The sequence below is a fragment of the Pan troglodytes genome, chromosome 1 (genome assembly GCF_028858775.2).
Source record: "Pan troglodytes isolate AG18354 chromosome 1, NHGRI_mPanTro3-v2.0_pri, whole genome shotgun sequence".
In the NCBI taxonomy this organism is placed as follows: Eukaryota; Metazoa; Chordata; class Mammalia; order Primates; family Hominidae; genus Pan; species Pan troglodytes.
Window position 1 is genome coordinate 195,880,255 of NC_072398.2, and position 13,760 is coordinate 195,894,014.

The following is a 13,760-nucleotide window of genomic DNA, read 5'->3' on the forward strand; positions in this document are numbered from 1 at the left end:
AAGACAGAGGTTGCAGTGAGCCGAGATCATGCCACTGCACTCCAGCCTGGGTGACAGAGTAAGACTCTGTCTCAAAAAAAGAAAGAAAAAATAATACATCAGGCTCAGTGTGGTGGCTCTTGCCCGTAATCCCAGCACTTTGGGAGGCTAAGGCAGGAAGATCACTTGAGCCCAGGAGTTCGAGACCAGCCTAGGCAGCAAAGTGAGACCCATCTCTACAAAAAACACAAACATTAACCAGGTGTGGTGGCGCATGCCTGTGGTCCCAGCTACATGGGAGGCTGAGGCAGGAGGACTGCTTGAACACCTGAGGTTGGGCCTCCAGTGAGCTTTGCTCACATCATGCACTCCAGCCTCCATCCTGGGTGGAAAAGCAAGACTCAGTCTAAAATTAAAAAAAAAAAAAAATCACCGATGGAACAAAACTGCTTTTGGAGATGCAAAGTACACAGACAGGCTGGGCACGGTGGCTCACACCTGTAATCCCAGCACTTTGGCAGGTCGAGGCGGGCAGATCATCTGAGGTCAGGAGTTCAAGACCAGCCTGGCCAACATGGTGGAACCCCGTCTCTACAAAAATACAAAAATTAGCTGGGTGTGGTGGTGTGCACCCAAGTAACCCCAGCTACTTGGGAGGCTGAGATGCAAGAATTGCTTGAACCTGGGAGGCGGAGGTTGCAGTGAGCTGAGATCGTGCCATTGCACGCCAGCCTGGGCAACAGAGCAAGACTGTGTCTCAAAAAAACAAAAACAAAACAAAATAAAACCCACCAAAGTACAAAGACAAAAAAATACATATACGTTTTATTTTTCTGTGAGAGAACAGGATATTGGCAAAGGCACAACAAAACAAAAAGGATAATTTCAAAAATTTCTATTTTTATCCTTTATTAGTATGAAAAACTTTTATATTTTGAGAAATCTTAACAATTCACTAATCTTTAACGTTAAGCAACAATAGTGGCATAATTTATTTTTATTTCTTTATTTATTTTTGAGACAGAGTCTTGCTCTGTTGTCCAGGCTGGAGTGCAGTGGTATGATCTTGGCTCACTACAACCTTTACCTTCCCCAGGTTCAAGCAATTCTCCTGCCTCAGCCTCCCGGGTAGCTGGGATTATTAGGTGTGTGCCACTATGCCCGGCTAATTTTTGTATTTTTAGTAGAGATGGAGTTTCACCATGTTGGCCAGGCTGGTCTTGAACTCCTGACCTCAAGTGATCCTCCCGTTTGGCCTCCCAAAGTGCTGGGATTACAGGCGTGAGCCACCGCACCTGGCCCAATAGTGGTACCATTTATAATTAAGTTAGTTTAATATTCATAAGGGAAGGCTAACTTAATATATTCTATTAACATATGGCCAAAATAATTACAATTACATCTAATAATCCACTTTTTAAAAATAAAAAGCTACCCCATTTTTAGATTCACATATTTGGACATTTTTCTAATTCTGGATTATAGTTCACTAACATTGTAGATTTACTCCATTATCACTGTCACATGATGTCTTACATTCAGATGCAAGGGGAAAGTGTTAGGCTGTGCTTGTTAACTAACTCGTTTACCCAAATCAGTCTTGCCCCATCACATAAGCTGAACAACTGGGTACTCAATACAGGTTTTTTTTTTTTTTTTTCTGAGACAGAGTCTCGCTCTGTCGCCCAGGCTGGAGTGCAGTGGCACGATCTCGGCTCACTGCAAGCTCTGCCTCCCGGGTTCACGCCATTCTCCTGCCTCAGCCTCCCGAGTAGCTGCGACTACAGGCGCCCGCCACCACACCCCGCTAATTTTTTTTTTTTTTTTGTATTTTTAGTAACGATGGGGTTTCACCATGTTAGCCAGGACGGTCTCGATCTCCTGACCTCGTGATCCACCCGCCTCAGCCTCCCAAAGTGCTGGGATTACAGGCGTGACCCACCGTGCCCGGCATATAGGCTTTTAAAAACAGAACAAGGCCGGCCAGGCGCGGTGGCTCACACCTGTAATCCCAGCACTTTAGGAGGCCGAGGCGGGTGGATCACGAGGTCAGGAGATTGAGACCATCCTGGCTAACACGGTGAAACCCTGTCTCTACTAAAAATACAAAAAATTAGCCAGACGTGGTGGTGGGCACCTGTAGTCTCAGCTACTCGCGAGGCTGAGACAGGAGAATGGCGTGAACCCGCAAGGCGGAGCTTGCAGTGAGCTGAGATTGCACCACTGCACTCCAGCCTGGGCGACAGGGCGAGACTCCATCTCAAAAAACAAACAACAACAACAACAACAACAACAAAAACAACCCAGAACAAGGCCTATTGAGTGTCAAAAAGAAAGAAAGAAAAAAAAAAAGGAATATTATTTCCTGCCTTTGGGAGAAGTCTTCTGTGCTTTCCGTTCTGGTCCCAAGGCAGGATACTCTCAAGATGGGGGCCATAGAAAAGATGTGAGTCACAAATGATCTATTTGAATTATGGCTTGTTTTGACTCCCATCTTCAACTGCTTTTTTTTTTTTTTTTTTTTTTTGAGACGGAGTCTCACTCTGTCGCCTAGGCTGGAGTGCAATGGTGCCATCTCGGCTCACTGCAACCTCCACCTCCCAGGTTCAAGAGATTTTCCTGCCTCAGCCTCCCAAGTAGTTGGGATTACAGGCGCCTGCCACCATGCCCAGCTAATTTTGGTATTCTTAGTAGAGGCAGGTTTTCGCCATGTTGGCCAGGCTGGTCTCCAACTCCTGACCTCAGGTGATCGGCCAGCCTCGGCCTCCCAAAGTGCTGGGATTATAGGCATCAGCCACTGCACCCGGCCAACTGCTTGTTTTTAAGGAAGTCTGTATAGGGATAGAGTTGGGTCTCAAAATATGATATGAACAAGCAACATATCTAAGAAGTCCCACCTCATCTCATTTGCTCTTTCTCTGCTCTCAGAAGCACCCACCCAGAGCTTGTCTATCAGAAATACGGACAAATAATACTAATCTCACTGGATTATTTCCTCCTATGACTGATTCAGAGAAAGCATGTGATATTTTTTGTTTGTTTTTTTAAAGACAGGTTCTTGCTATGTTGCTCAGGCTGGTCCTGAACTCCTGGCTCAACTGAACCTCCCGCCTTGGTCTCCCAAAGTGCTGAGATAACAGGTGTAAGCCACCATGACTGTCCACATGTGACATTCTTGATTCATCTTTGCATTGTTTGGTGTAAGAGTTAAACACATGGAATTAAAAACAAAAACATGGCTAGGCTCACATCTGTAATCCCAGCACCTGAGGAGACCAAGGCAGGAGGATCAGCTGAGTTCAGGAGTTGTAAGACAAGCTTGGGCAACATAGTAAGAGCTTGTCTCTACAAAAAAATTAAAAATTAGCCAGGTGTGGTGGCGTGTGCCTGTAGTTCCAGCTACTCGGGACGCTGAGGTGGTAGGATCACTTGAGCTAAGGAGGTCAAGGCTACAGTGAGCCATGATTGCCACTGCACTCCAAGCTGGCTGAGAAAGACCTTGTCTCAAAAAAATCAAAAAAAAAAAAAAGCTGGGCACAGTGTCTTACGCCTGTAATCCCAGTTCCTTGGGAGGCTGAGGCAGGAGAATTGCTTGAACCTGGGAGGCGGAGGTTGCAGTGAGCCAAGATTGTGCCACTGCACTCCAGCCTGGGCAAGACAGCGAGACTCCGTCTCAAAAAAAATAAATAAGGTCAGGTGTGGTGGTTCATGCCTGTAATCCCAGCACTTTGGGAGGTCAAGGCAGGCGGATCACAAGGTCAGGAGATCGAGACCATCCTGGCTAACACAGTGAAACCCCATCTCTACTTAAAATACAAAAAATCAGCCAGGCGTGGTGGTGGCGGGTGCTTGTAGTCCCAGCTACTTGGGAGGCCGAGGCAGGAGAATGGCATGAACCCGCGAGGCAGAACTTGCAGTGAGCCGAGATCGTGCCACTGCACTCCAGCCTGGGTGACAGAGGAAGACTCCATCTCACCAAAAAAAAAAATAAATAAATAAAATAAAATAAATACATAAAAATAAAAACAAAAATACTTTTGTGTTTGGGTTTTATTGACCAGCAGACTATTGTTATTTTTGCTATACTTATTTCTAGTTTATAAACCGGCTCCAGCCTGCTTGCCTTTTCTTTAAGGTGAGATAATCGATCTGAGATTATTTAGGAAAATCTCCATATAGCATTTATCATGAATTCTTATGCAAGAAGAAACCGTTAAAAGCCTTCTATTTCATCTTCATCAACTTATCGACATTATTCCAAAGGGTACCAAAAACTACTTCCCACATTTTCCTAGAGTGAAACCATTCATAGGCCAGTTAATAGAAGAAACAATAGGTCTTTATTCATACCTGCTTATATGCTGTAATACTCTTTGAACTATTAAAGTAATGAGACTGTCCTTCCATCTGAAGTATGTGGGACAGACTAGAGCTGGTGTAACAGTAAGTGCCACAGTTCTCACAGCAGTTCATGATGAAGTTGTTAGCAGAGTGAAACTTTGAAAGGCAGGCATTACTGCAAAGATTATGTTTCACATTTTGGTATTTTACTTCATACTGAATCTAGGATTTAATAAAAAGATTCAGTAAAAACTCTGATATTTAAGCAGAATCATCAGAATCCCTGTAAAGGTTATAATTGCAACTTACAATAGCAGTCTTCTGGCACATGCTGCACTTGGTCAAAATGCTATTAGTACATATGGTAACAAATGGTTTTCTTTTTTCTTCATATGATGAAAGACAAGATAGGCTGCAAAAAGTTTTGCAAGAGGTAGTGTCTTCCAGCTGGACACTGATCACATCCTTTGGATTTAAAATGTCTCTAAGAACAAATAACAAGGACATCATTAAACAGTTTAAACACAATTATAACTTCTCTTTATAAATGAAATGACCTCTCAAATTAGAGTAAGAACATTAGCCTTGAAATAAGAAAACCTGAATTTGGTACCCAGTTCTGTCACATTTATACTCCCTAAATTTTAATTTTCTCATCTATACATTACAGATTATAAAGCACATCTAATAGTGCAGTTTTGTTTTTTAAGAGATAGGGTCTTGCTGTGTTGCCCAAGCTGGCCTCAAATTCCTGGGCTCAAGAGATTCTCCCACCTCAATCTCCCACATAGCTAGGATTACAGGCACATAATCCCACCATGCCTGACTTTGAAGATGTAGTTTTGGAGACTAGCCAGCCTGTATTATTAGGTGGTGCTAGTGAAAACCGAGGGATGATGAGAGATCACATATTCACACGAGCAACTCGAGAATCTATAGGACAGAGAATCTTAAAATATGGTCTTCAAATCCCTGGGGGAGTCCCCAAGATCAAAACTATTTTCATAGTAAGATGTTATTTGCTTTTTCACCGTGTTGATGTTTGCAACATCACTTTGCAACTGATGTTGCAAAGCTAATGGTAGGACCCTGCAATCCCACTCCTTGGTAAACACCCAAAAAAACTGAAAACAGGTACTCAAACAAGCATATGTACGTGCATATTCATAACAGCACTATTCACAATGGTCAAAAGATGAAAACAGCCCAAATGTTCATCAGTAAGTGAATGAATGAATAAGCACATTGTGTTACATACATACAGTGGAATATTATTCGCCTATTAACAAAAAGAATAAAGTACTGATACATGTTACAACATGGACAAACCTTGAAAATATTATGCTAAGGGAAAGAACCAGACACAAAAAGTCACTGCACTCTAGCCTGAGCAACAGAGTAATAATACCCTGTCACAAAAAAGTCATATATGATTCCATTTACATGAGATATTCAGGATAGATAAAATCTATAGATATAATGCATACTGGTGGTTGACAGGCACTGGGGGGAGAGGGAAATTAGGAGAAACTGCTTAGTGTTTAAGGTGTTTTACTTTGAAGTGATGGAAATGTTTTGGAACAAGATAAGAGGGGATGGTCACACAACATTATGAATATACTAAATGCCAATGAAATGGTTAATTTCTTGGTATACAAATTTCACTTCAATGAATTTGGAAAAGAAAAAAGGCAATGGTGGGTAAAACCGTCAGAGCCTTAGCAGAAATCAAGGCAGTGGCACCAAAATGTGCTAATATTCATGTTATTCCCTGCTATACATTCACTGCCAAAAAAAATTCTTTTTAAAGTATCAGTTTCACTTAAGGAAGTACTCAATGAAACAGCAAAATATTTTAAATTATTTAAACTTCATCCTTAAGTACATTTAAAAAATATTCTGTCTTGGCCAAGTGGTAGGGTGAGAAAAAAAAATTCCGTGTGACAACACAGGACATAAGCATAAAGTACTCTTGTACACCAAAGGATGATGGTTGTCTCAAGGAAAAGCCCATATGGAAATGTTGAGTTATAAATGAATTAGCCACTTTTTTCATGGAAAACATTTTTACTTGAAAGTACTGTAAACAGTTTACTGTAAATAAAGACAAACTATTATCCAGAAGTGGGTATCTGCAGATATTTTCTTGAAAATGAAAAAAATGAGACTGTCACTTCAAGTAAAACGACTGACAGTATTTATCGCCAACAATAAAATTTTGGCTTTCAAGTGATAATTAGAATTTTGGAAAACTTGTATCTTCCAACTTCAACTTGATCGATACCCAAAACTTAACAACTTTTCTGAGATTAGTGGTGATTTTTAAAATACTGCATAATAAAATATGAGAACATCTAGAAGATCTGCAGAACTCGGTGAACCAGTATTTTCCAAACTACAATAGCATATTACAAAAATCATTCACGGGTAAAAGATCCATTCAAAGTACAAGATAGATTAATGAATTTTAACATAACAGTGCAAAAAGTTCACTGATCCACATGGTACAAAAAGTTTGATCCCACATTGCAACTAGCCTTTAAGAAACTACCACTTGATTTTTGGTTGTAGTATCAAAGAACACCCACAACGATCTAAAAGGCTACTAAAATACTCCCCCCTTTTCCAATCACCTATTTATGAGGCCAGGTTTTCTTCAGACTTCAACCAAAACAACACTTTGCAATAAAGTGAAGGCAGAAACAGATACAAAAATCCAGCTAGATGTAAAGTGATTTGCAAAACTGATAAAACAATGATACTTATCAATTTTTAAAAATATGGGTATTTTTCATTTAAAATGTCATTTAATTTTTGATACAGTTAATATTCATAATCTACATAACTAAAGCTCTTTGGGTGTTCAATAATTTTTAAGGGTACAAGAAGTCCTGAGACCAGAAAGTTTGAGAACAGCCACTATAGAAAATATCAATATACCTAATAGCAGGCGCAGTGGCTCACACCTTTAATCTTGGGAGGCCAAGGTGGGCAGATCACTTGAGGTCAGGAGTTCGAGACCAGCCTGGCCAACCCCGTCTCTACTAAAAATATTTAAAAACATTAGTATTTTGTGATCAATGTTTTGGGAGTTATGAACACAACACTGTAAAATCACAGACCACAGAAGAATTAATTTGGGGGGCGGGCGGTTGTAAGAGGAGAGTGAGGAATGGTGTGGGAATAGACAAAAGGTAAAGATATTTGAGGCATACCTTTCAGACAGAATAAAGACACCAGCCAGATGGGAAGGGAGGAAGAAGAAACTACATCAGCGACGCATGGAAGTCTGAAAATGCTTCTTAGTTTTTATTGCTATCAGCATACTAGATTGCTGGCTTCTAAGAATCTACTAAAGCTTTATAAAAAATTGAAAAATGAATGTTGGCCGGGCACGGTGGCTCACATGTGTAATCCTAGCACTTTGGGAGGCTGGGGCAGGCAGATACCTGAGGTCAGGAGTTGGGAGACCAGCCTGGCCAACATGGTGAAACCCCATCTCTACTAAAAATACAAAAATTAACCGGGCATGGTGATAGGCACCTGTAATCCCAGTTACTAGGGAGGCTGAGGCAGCAGAATCGCTTGAACCTGGGAGGCAGAGGTTGCAGTGAGCTGAGATCCCGCTATTGAACTCCAGCCTGGGCAAAACGGTGAGACTCCGCCTCAAAAAAAAAAAAAAAAAAAAGAATGTTGGCTGGGTACGGTGGCTCACGCCCATAATGCCAGCACTTTGGGAGGGCAAGCCAGGAGGATCACTTGAGCCCAGGAGTTCAAGACCAGTCTGGACAACATGGTGAAATCATCTCTACAAAAAAATACAAAAACTGGACAGGCAGGGTGGCATGTGCCTGCAATCCCAGCTACTTGGGAGGGTAAAGGTGGGAGTATTGCTTAAGCCCAGGTGGTCGAGGCTGCAGTGAGCCAAGATGGTGCCACTGCACTCCAACCTGGGTGACAGACAGGGACCTTGTCTCAAAAAAAAAAAAGAAACGCCAACAAATTAGGAACAACTTTCCGATAAATAAATCAAACCTTAGTGCAGGGGCCTATTTTGGACTTTATTGATTGCATTCAGGATTTGCGGTTGGTTCCAACTGAGATACTAAAGTGAAGAAATGACACTTCTTAAATACAAAGTTCCCAAGAACAAGTCACATCTTTTTTTTTTTTTTTGAGTCAGGGTCTCACTCCGTTGCCCAGGCTGGAGTGCAGTCGTACAATCTCAGCTCACTGCAACCTCCGTCTCCTGGGTTCAAGCAATTCTCCTGCCTCAGTCACTGGTGTAGCTGGGTTTACAGGCACACACCACCATGCCTGGCTAATTTTTATATTTTTAGTAGAGACAGGGATTTGCGGTGTTGGCTAGACTGGTCTCGAACTCCTGACCTCCAGTGATTCTCCTGCCTTGGCCTCCCAAAGTGCTGGGATTACAGGTGTGAACCACCTCGCTTGGCCCACAAATCGCATCTTTCTAATAAGATTTAAAATGTCATCTTCAAAGTGATCTTCCATTTGGTCCATGAAATAGAATAAAAAGTGCATTGACTCAAAACAGATATTAAATCATTCCTATAAAAGAAATCTTAAAAAGTAACTAAAAATCAGGCAGGGTGTGGTGGCTCATACCTATAATCCCAGCACTTTGGGAGGCCGAGGAAAGCAGATCACCTGAGGTCCGGAGTTCGAGACCAGCCTGGCCAACATGGCGAAACTGCATCTCTACTGAAAATAAAAAAACTAGCTGGGCACAGTGGCACACGCCTGTAATCCCAGCTACTTGGGAGGCTGAGGCAGGAGAATTGCTTGAACCCAGGAGGTGGAGGTTGCAGTAAGCCGAGATTGCACCATTGCACTCTGGCCTGGGTGACAGATTGAGACGAGACTCCATCTCAGACAAAACAAAACAAAACAAACAAACAAACAAAACTGAAAATCAGCACGGTGGCTCACACCTGTAATCCCGGCACTTTGGGAGACCAAGGCAGGAGGATCACTTGAACTCAGGAGTTTAAGATCAGCCTGGGAAACATAGTGACTCTGTCTCTGCAAAAATAAATAAATAAGTAACTGAAAATTATTTTCAGTTCAGGATGGTTTCACTGGAAGATAAAAAAACCCCAGAAGAATAGCTAAAATTTATGTAAAAGGCTAATTAATGTGGAATTTTTAAGTTTTGAAAAAAGCAGTCTACTCTGAATCATGGATGGCCTTTTCCAGCCTAAAATTTACTACCATCTTTCTACCTACTACAATATAATATTTTTTATAAAAAAATTTTATTCTAGAGGAAGTAAAACTTATCTCAGATTTTTACTCATATTGGATTTCCATGCCTAGGAGAACTTACACACTAAATCTTTCCTGCTTCAGCCTTTTTCAATCTGTCTGGGACATCTGCTGAAGATGTGTAGTGAGTCTCTAAGGTCCCTTCCAGTTTTATGATTCTGCAGGGAGAGAAAGCAGGCTGAAGAGAGTACTATATGGCCCATAGCAAAAAAGTAAAAAGACAAAAGACTAGTATAGTATTGAAGGGTTGAAAAGCAAAAGAGAATGGTAAGTAACGTGCCATGGAATAAGACCTGAAGCAACAGATAATAACTGAAGCAGCAGCCAGAGGAGCTGAAACAAACCCATCAAAAGGGTTTGTGAGTTTGTTAAGAGAATAATAATAGTTAACATTTATTGAGTTCTTACTACATGCTGGTATCGTTCTGACCACTTAAATATACTATTTAATGCTCATAATTCTTTTGTACATTTATCAAAAACAGATACGAATACTAAGTAACAAAGAAGTTCTCAATACTGCTCCAACTTTAGCATGTATAGGAATCACATGGGGATAAATGCAGTTCTGAATCAGCAGGTCTGGGTAAGACCTGAGAAAGTGCATTTCTTTTTTTTTCTTTTTGAGACAGAGTCTCACTCTGTCGCCCGGACTAGAGTGCAGTGGCCTGATCTCAGCTCACTGCAACTTTAGCCTCCCGGGTTCAAGCAATTGTCCTGCTTCAGCCTCCCAAGTAGCTGGGATTACAGGTGCATGCCACAGTGCTCAGCTAATTTTTTTGTATTTTAGTAGAGACAGGGTTTCACTGTGTTGCCCAGGCTGGTCTCAAACTCCTGAGCTCAGGCATTCTGCCCACCTTGGCCTCCCTAAGTGCTAGGATAACAGGCGTGAGCCACTGCTCCCAGCCTGAGAAAGTGCATTTCTAACAAACTCTTGGGTGATGCTGATCTAGCAACTCAGGGATGAAACTTTGAGTAGTAAAATATAACTAAACAGAAGAAGCAAAATTCAAATTATGGCAACCTGAGTCCAAAACAAGTATTATTTGAAAGAAACTTGTTATATTTAGAAGCACTGTGGTTGCCTATGGATTTTCTTGTTCTGAACAAGAACATTTAAAAATTAGCATATCCTAAGTGCTAACAACCATAATTATACAGCCTTAGGACTCTCAAAGCCAAAATGACACTGATTCTTCACACATTCTCACATAAATTTTTAAAAGATTACATAGAGACATGTAGGTTTATCTATGGCCAACAATTTTTCAAAAGAATCACTTCATTTACCATTATAAAAGAAATATAATATTATTCCACATCTTGGAAAATCCAAACTAACTGTCATAGGATTAATTTTTTAGTAGGTTGCTCCCTATACAGTTAAATAGAACAGAATGGATAAACAATAATCCCATTTACAGAGAATTTCAAATGAAAAGAGTAAAGGTGAAGAGAAACAGTACTTTTCACATGGTAATTTCTGCAAAAAAAAATATTTCTAGAGAATCCATCAGAGGAACTAAAAGTAGAAAAAACTTCTTTTTACTAAACCAAGACGACACGTCTTCAAAAGAAATGAAAATGGCTGAGCGCAGTGACTCACACCTGTAATCCCAGCACTTTGGGAGGCCAAGGCAAGCGGATCACCTGAGGTCAGGAGTTCAAGACCAGCGTGGCCAACATGGCGAACGAAACCCCATCTCTACTAAAAAATACAAAATTAGCCGGGCGTGGTGGTGCATGGCTGTAATCCCAGCTACTTGGGAGGCTGAGGCAGGAGAATCGCTTGAACCCAGGAGGTGGAAGTTGCAGTGAGCCGAGATCGTGCCACTGCACTCCAGCCTGGGCAACAAGAGTCAAACTCAGTCTCAAAAAATAAAAAAAGAAAATGTAGAAATTACAACTAAGACTATGATCAAGAACAAGGTAGGGAAATAAAAGGGGGCATAATTTAGAATTATATACTTTGAGCAGTTTGAACAAGTTCTCTTAGAAGGAACTGGTGAACTGGCAGATGAAATGTATTCAGTGATGCATGGTATGGAGCAGAAAAGTTGAGCAGATCCTTTCCTCTGATAAGCAGTTTGCCCCTTCTGGAGAATTTTTTTACAACCAGCACAGGAAACCTGAATAGCTGTGGTTGAAACTGAAGGAAGCATTTTATTCATGCCAGATGATGCCAGAGAAAGCTGAATGCCTGCAGTCAACTGTGAAGCTATAAAAACACAAGAGGGAGAAAAAAAAATTGTTATTTACACAAAATTAACTAGGCATTCTTTTATTTTCTTTCTTTTTTTAGAGACAGGGTCTTGCTCTGTTGCCCTCTTTTGCACTCTAGGCAGTGTAGTGATACGATCATGGCTCACTGCAGCCTTGACACCCTGTACTCAAGTGACCCTCTCACCACCTGGTGCGGTGGCTCACGCCTGTAATCCCAGCACTTTGGGAGGCCAAGGCAGGTGGATCACCTGAGGTCAGGGTTCAAGACCAGCTTGGCCAACATGGTGAAACCCCATCTCAATTAAAAATACAAAATTAGCCAGGTGTGGTGGCTAACGCCTGTAATCCCAGCATTTTGGGAGGCAAGGTGGGTGGATCACAAGTTTAAGAGATTGAGACCATCCGGGGCAACATGGTGAAACCCCGTCTCTACTATAAAAATTAGCTGGGCATGGTGACACATGCCTGTAGTCCCAGCTACTCAGGAGGCTGAGGCAGGAGAATCGCTTGAACCTGAGAGGTGGAGGCTGCAGTGAGGCGAGATCATGCACTGCCCTCCAGCCTGGCAACAGAGCGAGACTCCGTCTCAAAACAAACAAAATTATCTGGGTGTGGTGGCACGGGCCTGTGATCCTAGTTACTTGGGAGGCTGAGGCAGGAGCACTGCTTGAATCTGGGTGGCAGAGGTTGCAGTGAGCCAAGATCGTGCCATTGCACTCCAGCCTGGGCAACAAGAGCGGAAACTCCATCTCAGAAAAAAAAAAACAAACCTCCCGCCTCAGCCTCCCAAGTAGCTGGGACTATAGGCATGCACCACCACACCTGGTTTTTAAATTTTCTATAGAGACAGGATCTCGCTATGTTGCCCAGGCTGGTCTCAAACTCCTGCCCTCAAGCTGATCCTTCCACCTTGGCCTCCCAAAATGTTGGGATTACAGGCATGAGGCACCATGCCCAGCCTCTTTGATTTTCTTCTCTGTTTTTTTTTTTTTTTTTTTAGATGGAGTCTCACTCTGTTGCCCAGGCTGGAGTGCAGTGGTGCAATCTTGGCTCACCACAACCTCTGCCTCCCAGGTTCAAGCAAATCTCCTGCCTCAGCCTCCTGAGTAGCTGGGATTACAGGCATGCGCCACCACGCCTGGCTAATTTTGTATTTGTAATAGAGACGGGGTTTCAGTATGTTGGCCAAACTGGTCTCGAATTCCTGACCTCATGATCCGCCTGCCTCGGCCTCCCAAAGTGCTGGGATTACAGGCGTGAGCCACTGTGCACGGCCTCTCTTTCATTTTCTTACAGGTTACTTCTCCTGGACTTAAAACCCAACACAAACAAAGCAATATTCAAAGGCATTAAAAAGGAATGAATCAGCTGTCATATTGGTCTGAATAAACATAATTAACTTAAATAATTCTATTACCACTCTCTGAAAACACAGCATTTATTTTCAGTTCATTCTCCTGAGTTCTGGACTGTTGCCTATGACAATACTCCTAAAAAGAAAAAATAATAATAATTAAAAATAGTGAATACAATGAATTTAAGACAACCAGTCATTCAACAGAAAATGATAAATTGTGGTCAAGTCTGGTCAACGAATTGTATAACTGAATTGAACCAAAATACACAGGTATGCACTACCCTTTTGGTGCTCTTTGGCTGACAACACTAATCACCCAATACATTATTTCCTATGGTATCCAGGTGTGACATCAAAATCTTTGTCAACAAAATCCCTCCATTCACTATCAATAGGGAGCAGACATATTGAATTACAACTATTTTCCCTACTTGTTTTTTTTTTTTTCTTTTTTTTTTGAGACAAGATCTCACTCTGTCACCCAGGCTGGAGTACAGTGACGCGATCTCGTCTCACTATAACCTACTTCTGGGTTCAAGTGATTCTTCTGCCTCAGCCTCCCAAGTAGCTG

At 41.8% G+C, this 13,760-nt stretch overlaps 1 protein-coding gene across 16 annotated transcripts in view; it reads right to left on the reverse strand.

Annotated features, from left to right (window-relative positions):
* ZMYM1 (zinc finger MYM-type containing 1) overlaps window positions 1-13,760 on the reverse strand; it is a 37,006-nt gene that overhangs the window by 6,762 nt on the left and 16,484 nt on the right. For 8 of the 16 annotated variants that reach the window (XM_054681166.2, XM_024357815.3, XM_063803608.1 and 5 more), the window contains 4 exons: window positions 13,250-13,322; window positions 11,578-11,827; window positions 4,630-4,804; window positions 4,330-4,542 (listed from right to left, as the gene is read on the reverse strand). In XM_054681166.2, the coding sequence (XP_054537141.1) occupies window positions 4,330-4,542; window positions 4,630-4,804; window positions 11,578-11,827; window positions 13,250-13,322 (711 nt within the window). Of the gene's footprint in view, window positions 1-4,329; window positions 4,543-4,629; window positions 4,805-9,275; window positions 9,367-9,670; window positions 9,768-11,577; window positions 11,828-13,249; window positions 13,323-13,760 lie in introns of all 16 variants that reach the window. The other 8 variants (XM_063803567.1, XM_063803579.1, XM_063803587.1 and 5 more) reach the window with 4 other exon arrangements.